General features: G+C 28.7%; 2 protein-coding genes across 4 annotated transcripts; one reads left to right on the forward strand and one right to left on the reverse strand.

The window, feature by feature from the left end:
- Positions 1 to 258: 258 nt before the first annotated feature.
- On the reverse strand, positions 259 to 18,607 carry LOC145968417 (uncharacterized). Of its 2 annotated transcripts, XM_083093850.1 has the most exons (16): positions 17,912 to 18,603; positions 14,502 to 14,707; positions 13,892 to 14,005; positions 12,391 to 12,873; positions 7,828 to 12,142; positions 7,082 to 7,151; positions 6,686 to 6,757; positions 4,686 to 4,872; positions 4,369 to 4,485; positions 3,723 to 3,899; positions 3,213 to 3,380; positions 2,809 to 2,901; positions 2,299 to 2,341; positions 2,042 to 2,154; positions 1,353 to 1,483; positions 259 to 675 (listed from the first exon to the last, which is right to left on the reverse strand). In XM_083093850.1, exons 2-16 carry the CDS (start codon positions 14,640 to 14,642, stop codon positions 657 to 659), a joined length of 6,243 nt encoding a protein of 2,080 aa, XP_082949976.1. In that variant the 5' UTR covers positions 14,643 to 14,707; positions 17,912 to 18,603; the 3' UTR covers positions 259 to 656. The 2 variants fall into 2 exon arrangements, with proteins under 2 accessions (XP_082949976.1, XP_082949977.1); XM_083093851.1 differs by lacking the exons at positions 259 to 675; positions 1,353 to 1,483; positions 2,042 to 2,154; positions 2,299 to 2,341; positions 2,809 to 2,901 and having other exon boundaries at positions 3,350 to 3,485; positions 17,912 to 18,607.
- Srpralpha (signal recognition particle receptor alpha) lies at positions 18,276 to 23,069 on the forward strand. 2 transcript variants are annotated; one of them, XM_083093855.1, is made up of 8 exons: positions 18,277 to 18,511; positions 19,261 to 19,630; positions 20,071 to 20,112; positions 20,803 to 20,941; positions 21,030 to 21,168; positions 21,521 to 22,056; positions 22,214 to 22,628; positions 22,905 to 23,069. In XM_083093855.1, the coding sequence occupies exons 1-8, from the start codon at positions 18,395 to 18,397 to the stop codon at positions 23,028 to 23,030; spliced, it is 1,884 nt and encodes a 627-aa protein (XP_082949981.1). In that variant the 5' UTR covers positions 18,277 to 18,394; the 3' UTR covers positions 23,031 to 23,069. The 2 variants fall into 2 exon arrangements, with proteins under 2 accessions (XP_082949983.1, XP_082949981.1); XM_083093857.1 differs by lacking the exon at positions 20,071 to 20,112 and having other exon boundaries at positions 18,276 to 18,511.
- The last annotated feature ends 348 nt before the right edge of the window (positions 23,070 to 23,417 follow it).

Here is a 23,417-nt window from a genome sequence, read left to right on the forward strand (position 1 = left end):
ATTTATTAAGACACAAGAGAAATATGTTAATAAGTTTAATATATTCATTTCGTCTATATAGGTGTACAATACAGGCTAATGCACTGAAACGGTACTAATTAAAATTCCAATAATTCCTAAAATATTAAGTTTAAAATTCGAGTAAAAAAATTCCAGTTGTAAAAATTCAATTTTTTTAAATTAGTAAAATATTTAAAAAATATAATTAAGATAATAATTAAAAGATAAAAATTGACAATAACTTATTAAAATAATTTTTACACATTTTATGTTATATAATAATGGAGATATATTTTTTATTTTTTCTTGTTTTGTATTTTTTCTTACATTTTTCTTATATGTCAAATCTTATGTTTCTACATAACATGTAAACACACGCATCCATGTACACGCATACACATACATACAAAATACATCATTTACAGACGCATTATGTACAAAATTTACAATCTTATCTCAACATATTAAACTTGTAATATTATTTTTTGTAATTTCATAATAATTCTATTCTTTTTTTAATTAAAGTAAATTAATCTATTTGTATTATTTTATAAGTAATTATTTTTTATACACTTCAGCTTATAAAATACTAAAAAGTAGGATGTGCCAATTTTTCCACTTCTTTTTCATTATTCAGCATTAAACTATCGATTTCTTTATGATAGTGAGAAAAACCTGCAATAATAATCATATAAATAAAATGTTCATATTTTTTCTAATATTAATGCACACTAAATAATTTCGCTTAGTCAGTGTATATATATGATGTGTATATATGATTTATTTATCCTATTTTCTATTTCTTCTTCATTATTATAAATTCTATTGAATGTAATAGTATTGTGTGATTAAATGTATGTAAAATGATTATAAAATCTATATCTATGTATTGTATATAATTATTCATATACCTTGTGTATAATTAATATCTTAGCAATATAACAGCATATATAAAATACACACAGCAATAAACTCATTTTTTAAACTATTTATTAAACTATTTTATAACTCTAAGAAGCATTAGCAGAAAATTCAAAAATATGAATCTATATATCTAATATATGAATCTATATTACTATGTGCTTATTTATTATATATGCACTGTAAAAAAGCAAAAAATTTCTGAATATTTCTGAATAATCAAGCTATGAAAAAATATTTAAATATGCGAAATATCACAGATATTCCTTTCTATGTATATATAACATATATTTTGATCGAAATTTGAATTTATAAAAAAAGGAAAAAGCATGGAAGAAAGGAGCTTGTGGAAAAAGCGATTAATAAGCGCTATCTTATTTTATTTTTATCGTCGAATACATGCTCTAGAAATGAATTTGAATCATATGTACTTTGTGCGTGTTAAAGCGCTTCCGCCTTTCGTAGGATCCATCATTCGATCCCAATTAGTATGTCCAACGACAAATCCGACGGCACGCATTTTCTCCTGTTCCTTACGTTCTTCCAAATCAGCCCAACGTACCTGTAAATAAAAGGAAAAAAGTGAGGATCCTTGCAAATAAAAGATTATATACGAAATTTCTGACTTGTAACCATATTGATTGATGTAAAAAAAATGAAGAAATTTTTTTCTTTTTTTTTTGTTATCCTGCAGTAGTATTTTGTATATGTACATTTTTAACAAAACTAGATTTTATTGGCAACTCATTTATAGCCAATTAATTATATAAAATTAATTATAATTGTATAAAAAAAAAGCTTTCGATATATTTTACAAATCATCAAATACAATGATAGTAACTATTTGAATTTATTTTGTTCACATATATGAGAAGAAATAATTTCATAGTTTCTCATTTCTAATGTAATACAGCTATAGTGAAAAACAGGAGGAAACTTTAACAAAATTTTGATTTAAAGTTGGATTATGAACAAATATAATGCAAAAAATTGGAATAATGCAAGTGATTAAATAATATTCTCAAAAAGTTTTAGCAAGATAAAATCATCTCCGAATTGGTAAAAAAAGCTATGATTTGAAGGATAATTAGCTGTTTTAATATATTCTAAATATACATACTCGTTTTTTACCAGATGTATCTTCCATATTATAATAATCAGGAACTTGAAGAAAATCTTCCATTGTTTGAGGTTTTGTTTCGTTTTTTTTTCTTGCTAAACCATCTAATCGATCTGCATTATAAAAAAAATAAAGAAAAATATATTAATAATTAATAATAATGAATATATTTGTCCAAATTAGAAGAAATATGCAATAAAATATAAACATATATTTAATCTCGGTTAATATGTATAAAATAATTTAAATTAGCTAACCCAGTTTATCTTCAACTTCCATTTTCTCCCATTTGCTAACACCCTAAAACAACAATAATGTATACATATATATGTATGTATATATGTATGTATATATATGTATGTACATATACATATATGTGTATATGTATGTGTGTATATATAAGACATATTATTGTAGAATAAAATTATATTACAATGATTTGTTATTAGAACCTTAACAAGGGATTTTAATAAATGACAATAATAAAATATTTAGAATAAAATGTTTTCCAAAAAGTTTCGTTTCTGAAAGATATTTGAGAATTTAAAATTAATAATTTTTTTATCTTAAATCTCTGTATAATACAATGGCGATGTCTGATCATTCTGTTCTAACAATAATTAATATATTTGAGTAAAAGATTAATATGGATAAATACAATATTCTAGAAAGACTTTCAAAAATAAGAATAAGATTTTGATGTTTTCTGAATATCGCTAACAACGAATTAGCTCTTTTATATAGAAATATTAATTTCATCTAATTACAATCGTATCTTGGGCGTCCTCATGGCTGTCTTGACTATCTTCATTCTGTATGATGGGTTTTTCCTGTGTTTCTTCGCTATCCTCCATATCGACCTTTAATAAAACTGTTTCTCTTACAAATACAATTTACAGATATGTACTTTATGACAAAAGAATGACATACTTTGTTAATATCATTAATTTATATCAATTCATGTATATACTATCCTAAAATTCTAATTTTATAATAAATAAGACACAAAGAGGCTCTAATATAAAAATAAATAAATTCAAATAGAATAAGAGCTAATGAAAACAGTAATTAAGACATAAATTAATTATTAATTTTGAAAATTATGAAAAATGATAGAACAATCTTTTGTTGTGGAGCATACATTCTCTTTGAGAAAAATAAATAAAATTACCTCCTCTATTGCTTGCTCTTGCAACATCGAGTTTACATCTAATTTTTGATGATAGCTGGGTGTTGGTTCAAAGTAATCTATAATCCGATTAATTTCGTCCTCGGTACGGTTGTGAATGTTTCTCTTTAAGCATATTTGCAGATCCATTTCCATCTCACATACATATACCTTTATAGAGACAATATCGTTGTTAGCAAAGATAGATCAGAGAAGAACAATTTTCGAATTAGGTGATATTGGAAGCTGTCCTAGCACCATCCGCCTGTCTTATTACTATTAGCAAAGAAAATATGAATTTCATGAAACTAGAATTTAAAAGCTATTATTTCCAATTGTTAATTATTTTATAGATTGTAAATATTATGACACTTTTGTTGGAAAAGGATTGATTCCAAATTGAAAAGTTTACGATGATAAATATATTCAATAGTCTCTTGAAACATTCTATATTTCTTATATCTCTTCTATATATCTCTTGAAATATTCTATTATTATATTTAAAATAATTACTTTAAAGCCTTTTGTTTTAGCGAAACTCCACATTTCTTCATAATCTGAAATTTTTTCATTGATACAGTCCAATATGATGAAATTGAAGAATCCGTCTGTTATGTTTTTCTTGAAAGCTTTAACTAAAGATGTTATGTAACTCTGTTCCATAGCCTCTTCATATTCATATACCATTTCCTGTTATAAATAATAAATTCAAATTGTCAAATGTTTATATATTTATATCCGACAGATTTATATTTACAAAAAAAGATACTACTACTCTTTTTTATTCATCGAGATTAATAATTATATCAAATGATTATCATTTCTTTTTTTTTCATACATTTTTTATGTGCACAAAGTTCTGAATTTCTTTTCGGAAGATATAAATTAATAATTTTATTTTTGATTATAGTGTATATATATATATTTATACCTATATAATATTTATAACTAAAATTTTTAATAAATTTAAATGTTAGCATATGATGAATTATGAAGAGAAATTACTACATTTAATGTCTACCTTTAATGCATCCTATGTTAAAGTATTGAATATTATTGATACTATTATGAATTTTATATAATATAAATGTAGTCGCCAAATAAAAGCAATTGTCAGTTTCACAGAAATTATTTTATATCACAAAGCTAAATGTTGTACCTTAACTGTGACTTTCTTCCCATTATCATCCTTAGTTTCTATTTCCTTTTCGACAAGGAAATAATCATCTAAACTCAATATTCTTGGCGCAGAGCCACCTTGTTCGACTTCTTTATCCTGCACAGAAAAAAATAAAGTTGATTAAATAAATTATGTTTTTATAAATTCGTAGAATGTACATATATATATAATACGAATAAAATCGAATAAATATTCAAATTACACATATATGTACAGCTTTCAGAAAAAAATATAATATTCAAATTTTATTAATATTTTTATTAATTTATGTAATATATAAGCATTTATTAAAGTACCTTGATAAGTTTAGCCACAAAAGATTTGCCACTGCCAGGCGGTCCTCTGAGAATAATAGCTATTTTTAATGGTCTGTTCTGGCGACCCGGTGGGCACAATAGATCATCGACCATCGTGTAATTTGGCATTTTTGCCAATTCAAGAGTTTTTGATTCCACAACATTTTTCTTTGTATCTAGGGGAAGACTGTAACAAGGATTTGTCTCTCAATTCAAATAAACAGGATCATATGATTATTATGATCATACTTATGATTATTATGTTATATCAGATTGATCGAAAAAATTCGTTTTTTTCTGTTTTTGCATAAACAAAAAAAAAACGAAACTTTGATTGATCTAATGTAACAAATAAATGTTAATTGTAACATTTATAAGACGAATAGATAAATAAGAATGCTCTTTGTCAGACATAAAATATATATGACAATTTTGTAAAGATATCGATACTGTAGTTAAAATTATGAATAGCTCATAATAATAATAAAGTATGAGAAATTCACTATAAATAGTGAAATAAGATACTTCAAGTAAGAGTAATAAAACAATTATTTGTTATATTATTTATTATAAAAGATTCAGTTTTTGTGATAATGTTTCTGTTATAAACAATCAAAATGCATATATCCTCTCTATTGAGAGAATAATAATATTAATAATAATATAATTTGATTAATATATATTAATTGTTACAAAAAAGTCAAATTTAAAGATCAAAGAGTCACAAATAAAATATGAAATATTCAATATATGTATACAGATCGCATGTTTTATATAAAATGACATGTTACGAGAATGTGTTTTATATAAAATGGCATGTTACAATGTTCGTGAGAACTCAATTTGTCAGACATAAAAGTATCAGAAATTCTATGTAAACAGATATCAATACTGTAGGCAAAAATTATGAGTATTTCCTACAGTATAAGCAATAAAATATAAAAAGTTCATTATAAAGAATGACGCACATTACAAGCGCATATCTTGTTATGTGAGTCATAATACAAATATTGATTTAAAATAATATTCGCTTTTACGAAAGCGTGGCTTTATTTGCCAAATAGACAAGATTTTTACCGAAAAAAGTATTCATTATGTTAAACCAACTTTGCTTGTCACATTTATTACAAAGTGTTTATTAGAAATCACGAAAAATAGTCAGAAAACCTGATAAATCAGAAAAGATTTGTTATAATAACCAATATTATTGGTCATTATGTATAATCTTCGGCTATGCATAATTGAATAAAAATTTACGCGAAATAACTGTAATACAGACATACTAAATTTGATATATCTGTTACGTCTATATATCAAGTCCATAAAAATATAATTCGGATTTTGTTGATATTTGAATATATCCGAATTATTTGAATTATTACTTGATTATCCTAAAATCCGGATATCCAGGTTCCGTTTCAATAAATTATAAAGTATTGTAGAACGGAAAATAAAATAGCTTTCAAGACTTTTTGCAACTTACTGCAAGTCATATTCTATTATGATGCCAGAAGCGAAAAATCATATAATTCTCTTATATTATAATTTATAATCAAATAATATACGTGACTCATGCAGCAAATACACAATCGCATATGCGCAATATTTATAGGAGGATATGATAAAAAATCCTCATAAAAGTTCGCAATATTGTATGTATAGCATATAATCGAAAAGTTCTATGAAAAGTTAGCAGGATATATCTTGAGAAAAAAGTATTTTTAATTTAATAAATATTATAATTCTATTCTATTTTAAATAAGTTTATATAGGATTAATTTGTATATGTTTCATATTATTAAAAAAATAGATAACATACATCTAGTCCTATATATGTGTATATATAATATTTATTAATTTCTTGTATATAACATAATTTCTCCCATAAAATATTTAAGAGAGTGCTATTCTTTTGAATGTATCGATTTTGTTAGCTAATGTTTGAGATTAAACTTGTAGAATAAAACTTCTACAATAGATTCAGAAGCAATGTAACATACCTGGTCTCTTGTAGCTTTGTGTCTACGACGTTCTTGTTCAAACTCTCCTGCCAGTTAACACTTCCTTTCGATCTAGAGAATGCCATATATATTCAGAACACACATATTGCATAAGCTTCATTTTATACACATTATATATTTTGCACGATAACTATATAATATATAGTTGTATTTTTATATTATATAGGCTGCGGTTGGAAGGACGCTTCGGATGCTTTTGAAGCGTTTGATTGAACAATCAAGACAAAAAGAGTAAAAAGATTTCTTTAACCTGATCGATCAATCAAACGCTTCAAAGCATCCAGAGAATCTCGTCGACCATAGTCATAACAATTATTATAAAAAATAGGCATAGTCATAACAATTATTTAAAAAAATAAAGTGTTTCCACGATACCTGTTATCATCTTTGTCATTGTCTTTATTCGTTTCTCTTCGAGAACTTTCGCGTATCTCTTGAACCCGTTCTATATTCAAGAAACAAGACAATGAAACTGAATAGAGATTCAATATAAAAAGCTGTTTGCCTTAATATTGCAATATAATTTGTAATTTACAAATAACATAATTCTCTAAATCAGCATTGCAAACTTTACAAACATATTCTACATGTCGTCCGTTATGTTTGCAAATATTTTTTTATCACTCCGATTAGTAGAATATGCTAATAAAGTACAATACACTGAGAGAGATTTAGTCAAGTATTTTGAGATAATATCTCATTTTGAGATAATATCTATTATTTTAGAATAAAATAAAATTTAGATGATTTTTAGTTCACTTCTCCAAAAAAAATCAAATGGCATAAGCCAAATGATTTAAGCAGTGAGCACTAATTTGTAAGCGAATCTACTAATTACAATTTAATATTCTTGATGTTATATTGGACCGAAGAAAATGCTCGATTGTGATTCGCTTTTTGCTTAAGTCTTTCTCGCATGTTCGCTGTTGAAACTTTTTCTGTTAAAGCTTCGTTAATATATTTATATAGTATAAATATGAGTAATTATAAATTAATTAGAAATAGATATAAAAAAGTAGAGATAAACAACAAAAATCAGTCGAAAATTATTTCAATTAATTGTTATAGCTGGAATTCTATTATCATCTAAATACAAGAGATTATCTGAAATAAAAAATTACCTTTGTGAATGCTTCTATCGCTTTGATCATTACCAGAATTACGTTCGAGGAATCGAGATTCCGATTCAGGATGGTATCCTTTCTCTTTGCGATCATCGTTATCCTTTTTCTCTGTCTCATACAATTTATCATTAGATTGCCAATCGTGTTCCTTTCGTTTGTTATAATCTGTCGATCTACGCTTATCGTAGTTCTCATAGTTCCTAGTTTTTTCCACATTTCCCTTCTTATAACTGTTTATCGTCTCATTATATTCCTTCAGATTTTGTTCGTTCTCGACCCAGTTTCTAAAATCTTTTTTCGGATAATGATGAGGATGCTGTTGCTGATGCTGTTCGCGATCTAGTAGTACTGGTGTTAAATCGCCGTGACCATAATCGAAGCACTGAACAGGCGACAAATGCTGATCCATAATTGACAGACGAGATACATGTCCATAATCGATTACCTTCATCGGGATAAAATTAAGTGATTCAACAAATTTCTTATTAATCTCGCCATGATTATAATTAAACTGTCTCTGCACACAAAACTCTTGACCGGGTCTCAATTGTGACCGCTTCATAAACAAATTAGATGAATGTTTCGGTTGGAAGTCCGCAGGACTAGCCGTAGATTCGCCATATTGCGATCTGTAATCAACCGTCTTCGGTTCCGTTGTGATCTTTTCCGATTTTAATTTCTCATCAAATATTTTTGGAACATTACTATCATTTTGTTGCGATCCATCGGGTCTTAGATCGTTGCCAAACTTATCCTTCCAAGTATCATTAGGTCCGTATCCTGGACGAGGCATCTCTAATTCTTTTTTGTGAATATTAGATATATTTCCAGCATACTCAGTAATCTTGTCCTTTTGCATTTCTATGTTGATATTCTCATCCCCTGGACGACTTCTATTAAACTCATCAGCCGGTTTTGGACTCTCATACCTCATCTTCTTAGCGGAAACATTATCTTCAAATTGTTCTCTTATAGGAGGTTCTCTTATGTAAGGGTTTCTACGCATATAATCATGATTATGGAAAGGATCGCCTCGAGGTGGAAAGTTCGCATTGTTGCTATCGTTTACTGGTCCTCTCGCTTTGAAGTCTGACATTCCAAAGGATCCATCGTTAGAATCTCGAGATTCGAATTGGTTCTCGCTGAAATTCGAATTACGCTGAAGAACATCATTTGAATCGCGAGAACCGAGCGGAATATCATTAGAACTACGAAGACCAAGTGGTCCTTCATTGGGCATTCGAAGAGATCTTTCACCAGGAAATCCAAACGCTCCGCTATTATCGAAGGGAGGTTTCTTATCGAATGGTACCTCATTCATTCTATCGAATCTGTTAGGACCGGATCCCATAGGACCGAGTTGTGGATCAGTAAGACGTCGAGTATTGAAAAAACTATCATTAGGTCCTCTAGGACCATCGTTAAGTCCTCGCGGACCAAATGGCCCTTCGAAGATTGTTCGAGAATCCAAACGATCATTAATGCCTCTAGGTCTAAACTGCATTTCATTGCCTCTGGGACCAAATGGACCAGGATTTCGCGGAGCAAACGGCGAATCAATTGGGCCTCTTGGCCTAAACTGCAGATCTGTAGGTCTGCCCAGACCGAATTTTCCATTTCCTAGCGCTCGCGAGCCAAATTGGTCAAATTGCTCGTCCATGGCATCTCGTGAACCGAACTGTTCCCTAAGCACTTCAGACGATTCGTTACGACCTCGCTCATTAAATTGTTCATCATTAGATCTTCTAGGACTGATTCGATTTTCATTAGATGCATTAGGCCCGAAATGACCGTCATTGGAACCTCGCAGCTCCAATTGTGTATTAATAGAACCTTGTGGTTGAAACGTATTTGGACCAGGATCCATGTGAGGACCTCTAGGACCAAACATTGGTGATTCTCGAAGTTCAAACGGTGCGCCAGATTTAAAATCCACTCCTCTAAATCCAAAATTACGATCAAAACGCATATCGAATTTGTTGCCAGCCGGTTCCTTTTTATTAAAATCTTCAATCGGATTAAGGAGTGCGTTTTGATTGGAGTTTGTAGAAATAAGACTCAAATTGGGCAGTTCAGGCGGTGGTTCAATATTCAAATCTTCCGGTCGTGGATCATTTTCACCCATGAAGGGCAAACTTTCAGGTTTTTTTATAGCACTATCGTTATTATTAGTAGATTCTTCTGTTTTTTCGGTATTACTTTGTATCTGATTATTATCATGTTCCTTATCATCTTGCTGTAAAAGAGTATCATTGCTGAAAAGCTTGTTCTCTTCTACGTCATCCTTCTTCGAATTATCTTCAGAAGTAACGAGATTTTTCTGCTCATTAGTATTATCAGCCTCATTTGTTTGTATAGTTTCTGTATTTTTTGAATCTACAATATTACCAGTTTGTAATAAAGGATCAGAATCGGTAGTTTCAATGTTTCCGGGATGTTTAGCAGAAACTTGAGATTGAATATTGATTGGTTGAGATTGATTAGGATGCGGTGTAATCTCCATATCCTTCCCCGATCGTTCATTATAATCTTTAGGATGTTTGTTAAAGTTATCTAAAAGTCCTCTGAAAGGAGGTTCATTATCATTTTTAAAAGGATGACCTCGTAGACCATATGATGAAGTGGGTGTCTGTCCTGAATCGGAATGTAATTGAAAATTGGATGGTCCACTATTTGGGAAGTTCATTAATCCACTACGATTTAGTAGATTCTTTTGAAGATCAAAGGAGCTTTTAAAAGGTGAATCACCGGCGATCTTCTTAAAACTTTCACTGAGAGAACCGACACTACTGGACTTGTCGGAATCGATGAAACTAGGTCTGAATACATCTCCGGCGGCTTTCCGTTTTTCCATGAGTTTTTTCAACTCCGGTGATAGCTCATTCGGCGGGCTGAATGATGGATTTCTATTAAAACCACGAGGATGAATACCGAAACTATCTCGTCTATGATCAGCAATGTCCTTTGAATCAAAATAATCTACATTACCTTTGCTGAATCGATCATTCGAGCGAAAATGTTCGGTATTGGGTCCGAACCGATCATTGCCCGAGGAGAAACGATCAGTCCCCAATCCGGGGGCAAATCGCTCAGCACCTGATGCAAATCGATCCGGTGGAAATCGCTCATTATCCGGACCAAATCGATCATTTGTAGGTCCACGACGATCTTTATCCATCCCGAAACGATCGATTCCTGCTCTAAATCGATCGCCTTCCGATCCAAGCCATTCATTACCGAATCGATCTGATCCTGGACCAAGTCGATCATTATTTGGTCCAAATCGATCACTTCCTGATAAGAATCTGTCGTTTCCCATTGGTCCAAATCGGTTATTTTCTCTGTTAAAACGATCATTTCCTAAACGGTCATTTGCCAGTCCAAATCGCTCGTTACCTAAATTAAAATTATTTTGTGAATTCAGTTGATTATTTCCGTCATTGTAACTTCTATCACCTTTTCTAGCGAAACCATCGGTAGGTTTAAACTGATCTTGTTCGTTTAAATTTGGGTTAATATTAACTTCTCGTCCGAAACGTTCCTGATCGCTTCTTCGAAAGTTGGGTTGTCCCTCAAAATTATGAGGCAATCGATCGTTTGGATGAATAAAACGCATATCCATATTCGAAGAATCAGCCGAACTAAATGGAGGACAATCTTTCGTATTTACTGGACCTGATGCTCTCACATTTTGCAATTGCGGTCGATCATTATTAGAGAAATTTGGTGGAGGTTGCGAAAAGTTTGGCATGAGATTGTTTGCCAGATTTGGAGGTGGTTGTGTAAAATTTGGTGAGATTATTTGAGATGGACCAATATCTGGTGCTGAAGACATTAAGGACATTGTAGGCGTCCCAGGACCGAATCCTGCTGCTTCTATTCTATGATTATATTGCTGATTTCCCCATTGTTGCGAGTTGGACCAAGCTGGCGCGATGTTAGATCTAATCGTGTTTACTTGTGATGAAGTTGGTTGTGTTTCTTGAGTTGTAGATTCAGTGTTAGAATTTGTAGTTTCCGGTAATGGTGGAGGTGGCGGCGGCGGGGGCGGTAGGGGTGCCATGGTGCTTTGCTTTCCTGTCAAACCTAGCGTTTGCCCGATACCCAATAGATTGTTAATCAATCGTTGATTTTCGGTGTTCGATAAGATATTTAAAATTTTGTCATCGCCAGATATATTTTTATTCTTTTCGGCTTCTGCTTTCACAGCGACTTGTTTCTGTTGTTCACGTTTTTTACGCATTTGCTCGCGCCGTTCAATCAATTTCTCGCGCCATGATGTCCATTTTGCTTCGTATTGTTTATATTGAGTCTGAAAATCAAGGATGACAATTTAATCTTCATAAAAATTATAAATCTTTTATTTACTTAAGGTACACATACATTTTGATATTAAGTAAAAGTATATAATCAGTTATTAACGTACACAAAAATCAAATTCATCGAAAATGTGTCTCCTAATATAAATAAAATTACAACTCTTTAATAACATTCATTTAATGTTTTGTAATAAGTTTTATACATTAAAGTGTCAAGTATATAAATTATAGCATTACTTACCTTGTCCGGATGATTAGCGTTTTGCTGCTTCCACTTGTTAAATTGCTCTTCCCATTGTTGAAACTGTTCATCAAATGTTCTCTCAGCCTCAGTCAATTCGTCATTTTCGAGCTTTAACTTTGTAGCACTATTGGATTCACTAATTACATTACTAGCGCATTTTTCAACAGAAATACTCCCCTTATTCTCGTCGATTTCCGGTGGTAAAGGTGGCTGACTCGTAGGTAGTGGTGGATTCGTAGGGTAGTTTGTCACATTTGCTTGTGATATTGTTTTATTAGGTTCTTTCGTGGGAAATAATGGAAGATTATTTTGATGTGGAGGTGGCATATTCGCAAATTGATATGTATTTATGGTAGCGGAGGGTAAAGGAGGTCGCACATCCTCTTTGGGAAGAGGCGGTGGTTGTACGTTTGATGGCAGTTGCACTTGGCCTGTCAAATTCATATTCTGCGTAGATAAATGCTTCATTGTCTCTTGATACTAAAAAAAAAAATTTTGACAATAGAAATTAATGAGTCGAAGTATAAACTATGTCCTTACAGATGTAGAACATTTTTTGAACATATAAATTTTTGAACATATTGCTGAAATTTTTGCATTAGCTAATAAAAAAATTACATAAATATAGAACATATAAAATATATTTGTATTATCATATTTTAACATATATCTGTATTTTCTTTTTAGGTAATTTTATTATATAAAAAAAGAAAAAATATATTGTTGTAAACTGTTTTTTATCAAATATATTCTTATTTGTACTAATACGGTAAAAAAAGACGAAAAAGATTTAATATATTTAGAATTATAAATAGAATTTCTATATATTACTATCAAATAATAAAAAACTAGAAAAACGAAAAAGATTAGAAAAATGTATAATAAATAAGGAAAGAATTTGTTGTGTCTTTTTTAAAAAATAATTTTACATAAAAAGTATTGCATTACAAAGTTTTTCTATCAGAATATTATTTTTATTTGTTAATGCATTAATTTCTAATAATTAAAGCATTTTTTAATAAAATCTTTTTTTTCATATAAAATAACTGAAAAAATAGGGTTTCAAATTTTTTTATTTAAATCTTTTAACTTCATATAGCTTTTCAATTTTTGAATTTTTATTTAAGAAAGTTCTTTATACATCTCTCATCTGTTTTAAAAGAGAAAAAAAGAATTGTACATAAAAAAAAGAATTATCACAAAATTTCAATTAAATCATATTAATTTCATTAGTATTAGTGTAATAAGTAAGTAAAATAAAGTAATATATAACAAAATTATTTTGGTATAATATTATCGTAAAGAGAGAATATATTAGATCTCTTACAAATGCTTCAATAATAAATAATAACTGTTAACATTAAATTTTTCTCCCAAAGATTTAACATAATTTTTATATTTATATTCATACTTATACATACACATATCTATATATATATATATATATATATATTTCTTTATTAAATATTATTTATATAATAATATTCTTTTATTATACCTTGTCACCATATTGTGCTTGCCATTGTTGGTATTGTTGTTGCCATTGTTGCCATTGAGCCCAACCTTGCTGTTGAGCAGCTGCCCATTGCTCTGGTGAATATCCACTGGGTGTCTAATAAATTATGCAATCATATTATGCTAATGTTATAAGATAATAATCATTCATAGATGATTAATATAAAATATTAATTGCGTTTAATTGATGCAAATTTGTCGTAATTATTATATATAAAATTAGAAAAAAATTAAGAGAGAGAGAGAAAATAAGATCTCAAAATGATTTTTATCAATAAAAAGAGTAATCACTGATTTTAATATATTTTTCTCATTTAAAAACTTTTTCAATTCAATTTTCCTAAAATTTTAAAATAATAATTTAAAAATAAAATGTAAATGACAAATCTTTTACACTGCCTAATATTAAAGATTGACAAAATATAATTTATTTTATTAAATTCACTTTTATGAGATACATTACAACTATTATAAATATTATCTATTATAAATACAAGCACTACATATAGAATACTCTTTTAATCAATTTAATAATAAATTATATTATATATACATGTATAAAAAATAACATCTTTATTTAAAATTATACTTACCGGTTGATTATAATATTGCATATAACTCTGCATCAGAGTTACAGGATCTGCACCAGCTGTTGCAGCATAGCCAACTGGTGGCTGCGGCACTGGAGTTGTAACAGCACCAGCTGACAGCTGCCATTGATTCCAATTTTGCATTTTTGAATCCTGTCAGACTAGCAAGCGACTTGCTCTAAACGCCGTAGTTCGTTCTAGGATTTTGGCTATTTGGTGTTTAAAAAAAATTTATGTATTTTATTCATTGCAGCTGCAAACACACATATATTTTGTAATTTTTCTCTAATTTATTTCTTACATAAAAGCAATAATTAAATATAATAAAAATAACTATGAATGTATATATATCAAAATTGTATGAAAATATTTTCTTTGATCATAATATCAAAGATATGACGGCGTATCTCTTAACGCCAACGAATTTTGTAACATATCATTATATTCTTGCTTATAAATATATAAAAATGTATCTCTAGAAAATAAAATATACAAACATACATACATACATATATATACATATTTTATGGATATTTTTCTAGAAATATATTTTCATATTAAACAAGAATATATTGATATGTTGCAAAATTCGTTGAGAGAGATACGCTGCCATATCTTTTGATATTATAATCAAAGACAATATTTTCATATAGTTTTGATATAATTATGCATATATATAAAGTTTTATTACCATTTTGATAATTTTTCAAACTATTAATTATAATGCAGTTGGATATCTCATACATTATTATAATATATTAAATGTATTTTATGTACATATATACCATAATAATTTTATGTACATATATACCATGTTTTATATATTTTAAATTTTGAATTTTAAATAATTCTATGAAATAATTATGCATATATATATATATATATATATATATATATAATTTAAAATATATAAAACTTGGTATATATGTACATAAAATACATTTAATATATTATAATGTATGAGATATCCAACTGCATTATAATTAATGCAGTTTGAAAAATTGCCAAAATGGTAATAAGACTTTTGCAAGTCTCATAATAATATCATCTTTCTAAATAGATATATAAAAATATGTAAATGTAAATAAATATCTATCACTATAAATATCATCAATCAATAAATTTTTGATTAAAATTCGCATTTTTTGTTGATTTTATGATATATTATCAGAATATATTGTCAGAAGTACAATCTGACAAAATCAAACTGTAATCCAATTGTTCAATATCAAGAGGATCATGCAATAAAATGTAGCGCAGAGTAAAAAGAATTCACTAGACTTTCTTTACAAAGAAAAGTCTGAAAATGTGTAATCTAAATCTGCAATGTCTAATGCAGCAAGTTGAAACATCATGTGTTAACACAATCTTTGTATTTTTATAATGCACTTTATAATTTTTCATGCAAAATGTTAGCAAATAACAGTTTTAAAAAGCATAGTAGGAAATTGTAATAAAATTGTATCATTATTATGCCATATATTTATATGGCATAGAAATATTTTTTTATTCTTATGTTAAGTGACGCACATCTTCTATATAAATAATGATCTTCCTAATTATTACTTAAATAAATTTATATATTCTAAATTATACTATCAAAAGAATATGATAATATATATGGTAATGTTATGTTTTCATTTTCTTCTCTCTCAAATTGTAGTAAATTCCATAAATATTTATATAAAATGTGTTCCTAACATAACTGAATAAATTTTATTAATGTATTCTATTGATTGTAAGTAAATGTCGCACAAATATATCCTTACAAATGCATTCTTTTTAAATTGCAGGTTATAGTTTGCAGAAAGATTATAATATTTGAATAAACTAAATAAACTAATCACTATAACAATGCTTGAACACCATAGTTAAATAAAAAATAGATACCAAATAACAATACATACAATACCTGTGAGAACATAGTGTTAAGAACACTATTATTTTTATCATTATTTGATATCTAATTCTACTACAGTAGTACTATAGTATTTGAACAATGTCTATACACTTGATAATTTATTTAGATATTGTAATATATATGTTTCCAATAATACCTAATGCAATTTAAGTGTCTGTAACCTGAAAGAATGCATTTATAGACCTCTATTTAAATAACATTTTTTTATTAGTATGATTTTGATAAAATATGTCAGCAAAATTTCTATAGAAATTTATTTCTATAGAAATCAAACAGCCTGTATATATAGTATACAATTGACTCCAAAAAGATTAAGATATTTTTCTCTGATGATTCTTTGGAACATATTCAGTAAACAATTGAAAAATCTGTTTTCTAGAGTTTCTAATCATATTTTTGGCCTAAAAAAACAAATTTTCCCATTGGATATCAGAGAATGTATCTAGAGTCATTAGAATTAAAATATCTTAATTTTTTGATATCATACATTAATATAGAAATTATAACAGAAATTATATAAGATCATGTATATGTATCAGATTATTTCAATTATACATTATGTGCATAATCAGATATATAGTTTATTAATATAATCTTATTAAATCTTAAATGTAATTTAATTTTCTTAAGCACATTTAATAATATAATAAAAATTTAACAAAATAGTTGACGAGTTGTGCAACAATCGTAAAAGATTGTGATGTATTTTAGCTCGTCAAATGTGTGACAAACTGTCACGCAAGAATTTTTGCAACATATAACAGCATTAGAAATGCAGAATATCACATAAAATTCAATCGCAAATAGAATCAAATTAGCAATAAGACTAATTTATATCAGTTATTTCTCATAAGTCGAGAAGTGACTCATGTGATTGGAGAAATCAGAAAATGAAACAATATACTGTTTCTCTCTATCTTAAATAATCTTATACGTGTAATGTATCTCAAAGATATAAAAAGCAATAATTTTCAAATACAACATCCATAAAAGTCATTTGTTTCATGATTCTAGTATTAAAGCGAGATCTTTAGGAATTAAAAAAAAAATAGTAGGGATAATCTGGATATAATTTAAATTTTGCTTTGTTATGATTGCATTGATATCAAAGTCTTCAACACAATTTTAATATCTTAATTTAAACATGCTTCTAAAAAAACTACGCTATAAAAGCAGGCGTTCAGAATCGCCTATAATTTCGCTGAATTCACATGTGGATGTTACAGACACGCGATTGTAAAGAGCCTGATGTTCAATCGTGAATGAACGATCGTCGACCCTTATTTTCGCGTGGTATTAAAATTCAATCGAAATTGGACTGCTTATTTTCGGTTTTCGATCAAGACGAGACGGTGAATCCGGAGCGTATTGTGCAAATATGCAAGGTGTAATCGTGCCGCCATGGACGATGCGTGTTTATCAACTGTGGGTCGAGCAAAAATCCTAGCCATAAACCTTATCAGGAAAATAATAAATACATGGTATTACTCACAACTGAAGATAAATCCAGTGGGCCTTGTTAACAAACGTTGTTTACACGGGCACTACATCCCACGCTCTATTAATCGCGAACCGATTGAACTTATCACGACCATTACTGATGAATCCGATGCATCGACTGGTGCAGGTAATTCGCAGCAGTTCAATCAAACTCGGTGCAGTCCTGCCAACCCACGTTGAGGAATTCTGATTGGCGGCCATTGGTAACCATATTGCTTTTCAGGGATATAGGCGATTCCTTATTGGCAGGCTACTGCGCAACCGTGGACGAGCGTACCTTTCATTGGACGAATCGTGGCTAGGAATATAGGGAGAGTTCGGTGGCGTGACGTCAACAGCGTTGACGTTTGATGACTCTGGATTTGACGTACGAGCTCAAGTACGGATAGGTTAGAGTAGGTTAGCTCGAAACGTCGTGTTGATTGCGTTCAAGGAACGTGTATTTTTTTCTTTCTCGTGAAAATATTGTAAAATCATGCTTGATCTTTTCACGATATTCAGCAAGGGCGGCATAGTGCTCTGGTGCTTCCAGAGCACGTCTCAGATCTTTGCGCCCAGCGTCAATGCCCTGATAAGAGGTGTCATATTGCAGGCAAGTTCAAAATGTGCATTTTTTTCCACGTCTATTGACCTTTGACCCCGAATTTGCGGATTGTCACTTTCCTCCAATTTCTTCAAACTAATTTCTTAATTATTTAATTAATCTTCTAAAAATTTAAATTTAATTACTCGAATCTCAATTGTTTCCGAAATTGCAAGACGTGGGTTTTAACGTTTTCAAATTCTGTTATTTCCTCAGTTTTCATTATTTCTTCAATTTTTACGTAAACAGCTTTGAATATAATATAAGGAATAAATATTGTTTGTAATTCACTTAAAAATTGTTTTAAAACACGTAGATATTTATTAAAACTTGCAAGTGTACATAAGATAAAAATACAAGATAGATTAAATATACCATATGGTTGAGATATTGTTAAAACTAATCATGAGAGAGTCATTATTTGCATTTATAAGACAAAAATTAATTTAAAAAGATATAGAAGATATTGTGTAAAATAAATATTTTTCTTTGAATAAATAAAGATTTATTTTTGATAATAATTTCTTAATGGCAAGAATTAAGAAAATTAGTAATAATTTGATTAAAACTTATTAATAGTATATATCTCTAAAAACTATTATCAATTATTTATATATTTTAACTATTCAATAGTATATATATTTATTTTCAAAAAATAAGTTAAATTGAGTTAAATATTATATAAAATAAATTCTTTGTATTTTAGATTTCCTAATATTTCTCAATAGATTAAGCTTTTTTTGAAAATCTATTTTCAGGAACGTACAGGCAATCATACCTTTGAACATGATTCTTTGCGACTGCAGTACAAGCTTGACAATGAGTTTGAACTAGTATTTGTAGTGGCATATCAGAAGATATTGCAATTATCTTATGTGGACAAATTTTTGAATGATATTCACCTAGAATTTAGGGATCGCTTTAAGAATGAGCTTGAAAGCTCGAATTGGTTTACCAATTTCGAGTTCGAACATTCCTACTCTCTGGTGCTCGAACAGGCTGAGCAGTGGTCGCGCACACAGGCTAAAATACCGAAGCAAATGCGCACCTTCGACGAGAGTCAAAAATCTAAAAAAACTGTTGCTAGTATGATCGAGAAAAAAGATGATAAAGACGATAAGAAGTCAGGTACAGTCCTTTGGATCATTGGCAGTGTAACAATTTATGAGAAGTTGGATTCAATAACAATTGTAAATAGCTTTACTTTTTAGAAAAAAATAAGCTTGAATGAAAAATTTGATTAGTTTAAACAAAAAAAAAAAGAATGAAATATGAGAATGAGTTTTATTTGCTTTTATTTAGATTTGCTATGTATAAAATTCAAAGATATTAAAAATAAAATTTTATACAATAATATTTCGTATAACGTTTTTATGAAAAAAAGTATAGTATAATAATATATAATAAAAATATCGTGCTGCTTTATTTATCACAATATGAAACAGTAAAAATAAATTTATATAAGAGATTTAATCTATAAAATTATATAAATTTTGATTTTTAATACATTTATCTTTCCAATCTGAATAACATTAACAAAAAACGGGGATTGTCTTCCTCGTTTCTAGGTAAAAGGAAAAAGGCAATTAATTCTAATGGGAATTATCATAGTAAGTGGCATTTATTAAACCTTTACATAATATTTTGTTGTATGGAATGTATGTAATATTTACATGAGAAAACAAAATTCATACTTTTAAACAAATTTATACTTACATTATTTTTACAATACTCTAATTGCAGTAAATTCATTTAAACAATTACTTTCATAAAACAAATAATAATATGATATTTTATAAAGAATGAAAATATGTGATCTCTCTCTCTCGATATTTTACCTATTCAATAATTTTAGTAATTTCTTTCATTATTATTATTTTTATTAAGATAGTATTGGAATGGAATTTTTATATATTGATATCAGTTGTAGAGGTACATGGAACAATTTATATTATAGAAAAATTTGTGTATGAAAGTAATTAAGAATCATTTAAATGTAAAATAATGATATAATTAATTTTTTGATTTTTATGATTAATTAATTTTTAAAATTAACATTTATGATAAACAATAGTTTTTTACTTATTTTTTCATAAAGAAAAAATTATTCTCTCAATTAATTAAATATTTTCTTTTAATTATTATCAATAACAAACCATTTTATAACTGTTTATTTTTTAATTAACTTATTTTTTTATATGCAAATAATACAAATGTAACTTGTGGCCTTTTTAAAAATGATTTTGAAGTTGTTTTTATTTAACATTTTATGTTAAATGTTTTATATTTTGATATCATAGCAAAAATTCAAGAAACTCCAAAGCAAAAATTGCAACAGCAAGCAGAACATAATGGAGAACTTGATGAAGAAATTCTGATCGCCAATCGCATGAAACTCGCTCAGAAAATGACAGGTCAAAAAAAGAAAGCTGACAAACAGTAAGTAATTTTTATTATTTTCTTAATCTATTAGAAAAAGTAATCTTTTAAATAACAATATAACACGTTATTATAAATATTATATCAGAAAAAGTCCTAAACCTGAAAAGGCTGGCAAGAAACCGCGTATTTGGGAATTAGGTGGAACAACTAAGGACCTTGCTACATTGGAGCGAACAAAAGACAAGCCCGAAGAGAGTGGCGATTATGTGGCAGCTGATATAACCGTAATTTTTTTTTTTTTTTGGCATTTATTTAATATTTAATTAAAGTTCATTCCTTGTTTCCTATTATTAATATAAGAAATTGTAAAAAATTGTTATTACATAAGATTACATATTTTTTTTAATATCTCTTAGTTAAATTTTAATGTTTTCAAGAAGAAAAAAAATTGAAGCATAATGAATATAAAACAAATTAACTCTTACAATAATGAATTATAAAAAGTATAATTATACATAAAATAGGTAAAATAAATGTAAAGAAAGAAATACATATGTATACATATATATAATAACTGATTCTTAGCCAGAAAATTTAATGCTTTACTTGTTATTTATACTCTCATTTTTTTTTTAGCTAGTTGGACAGATGAAGGGTAGCATACGCGATCTCGAAGTGGACAGTGAATCCGAGGACAATTCCGATCAAGAGGAGATAGAGCATTCCAAGCTGCAAATGCAGAAGAAAAATAAGAGTATGTTTTCTATGTTCAAGAGTTTGGTCGGTAGCAAATCTCTAAAACAGGAAGATATGTTACCAGTCTTGGAAAAACTGAAGGATCACTTAATTACTAAGAATGTTGCTGCCGATATTGCTCAGAAATTATGCGATTCGGTTGGCATGAAACTAGAGGGAAAGGTACTCGGTACCTTTGATAGCGTGGCGAATACTATAAAGGCTACTCTGACGGATGCCCTGGTACAGATACTATCACCTAAAAGAAGAATTGATATTCTGCGAGATGCTTTGGAAGCAAAGAAGAGTAACAGACCTTATGTCATGACTTTTTGTGGTGTCAATGGGGTTGGCAAGTCAACGAATCTAGCGAAGATCTGTTTCTGGCTGATAGAGAATAATTTCCGCGTATTAATTGCTGCATGCGATACGTTCAGGTAAATCAAAATATCCAAGATTAATATAATATACCTTTCATTACTATTTTCACTGCAGGCAATCAGTCGTGTATTCCTCTCTGTCAGCAGCTTTTAAATATAATATAGCACTACATATAATACACAATTCCAGTAATATAATAATTTTATGCTTCAGAGCTGGAGCAGTAGAACAACTGAGAACGCATACGCGACATCTGAACGCTCTACATCCACCAGAGAAGCACAGAAATCAGTCAATGGTGCAGCTATATGAAAAGGGTTATGGCAAGGACGCCGCGGGCATCGCCATGGAGGCGATTCGCTTTGCAAAGGATTCTAGGATCGATGTAGTCCTAGTTGATACTGCTGGTAGAATGCAGGATAATGAACCACTAATGCGAGCCCTGACAAAGTTGATAAAAGTGAACGAACCAGATCTGGTATTATTTGTTGGAGAAGCTCTCGTCGGTAATGAAGCTGTTGATCAGCTGGTGAAATTCAATCAGGCCTTAGCTGACTACAGTCAGTCCGCTAATCCTCACATTATCGATGGTATTGTACTGACAAAATTTGATACAATTGATGACAAGGTGAGTATTTTTTTCTATATATTAGAATAATATCTATTTTTCTTATCTTGTTCTTCAAAAACTCTGAAGTTCTTTTGAAATATAGATACACAACTAAAAAATATTTTCTATAATTGTGATATTTATGATTTTACACAAATTATTTATATCGTATTATAAGATTAAGTTTTATTATTATGTATATAATAATGTAAATATATTTTTTTACATATCTACTAATTTTCATATTTAATAGCATTTATATTAGTTTTTCACAGACATAAATATTATTTGTAGGTGGGCGCGGCAATCACAATGACATACATTACTGGTCAGCCTATTGTTTTTGTTGGAACTGGCCAAACTTACACCGATTTGAAGTCATTGAATGCCAAAGCTGTAGTACACGCTTTGATGAAATGAATGTTACATAGGGAATAAATCTCTAAAAACATTCTGTAATATATGAATTATTCAATTTTCACTATGCATGTTTAATCTTACATATTCTTTTTTTTTCATAATGACTAAATTTATTTTTGTCTTTTTCTTGTTTTTTATTTTCTTATATTTCAATAATTTGATGATCAAATTGCTGGCAATTACATACAAAAACATGAAAGAAAAAAATGTCCGATTTTGATTCCACTTTTAACTGGTATCATTGATTGTTGCAAATGATTGTATATATTTGTTAAAAATAACAAACACGAAATTTTTCGCAGTTTGAACGTTATTCTTGTTTTATTGAAGTAATTGTCTATCGTATATTCCTATATGCACATCCTTGCGTATGAATATCAGAATGAG

The sequence above is a fragment of the Camponotus vicinus genome, unplaced genomic scaffold (genome assembly GCF_025532165.1).
Source record: "Camponotus vicinus isolate PSW18456_S1 unplaced genomic scaffold, iyCamVici1.0 SCAF_3, whole genome shotgun sequence".
NCBI lineage: Eukaryota > Metazoa > Arthropoda > Insecta > Hymenoptera > Formicidae > Camponotus > Camponotus vicinus.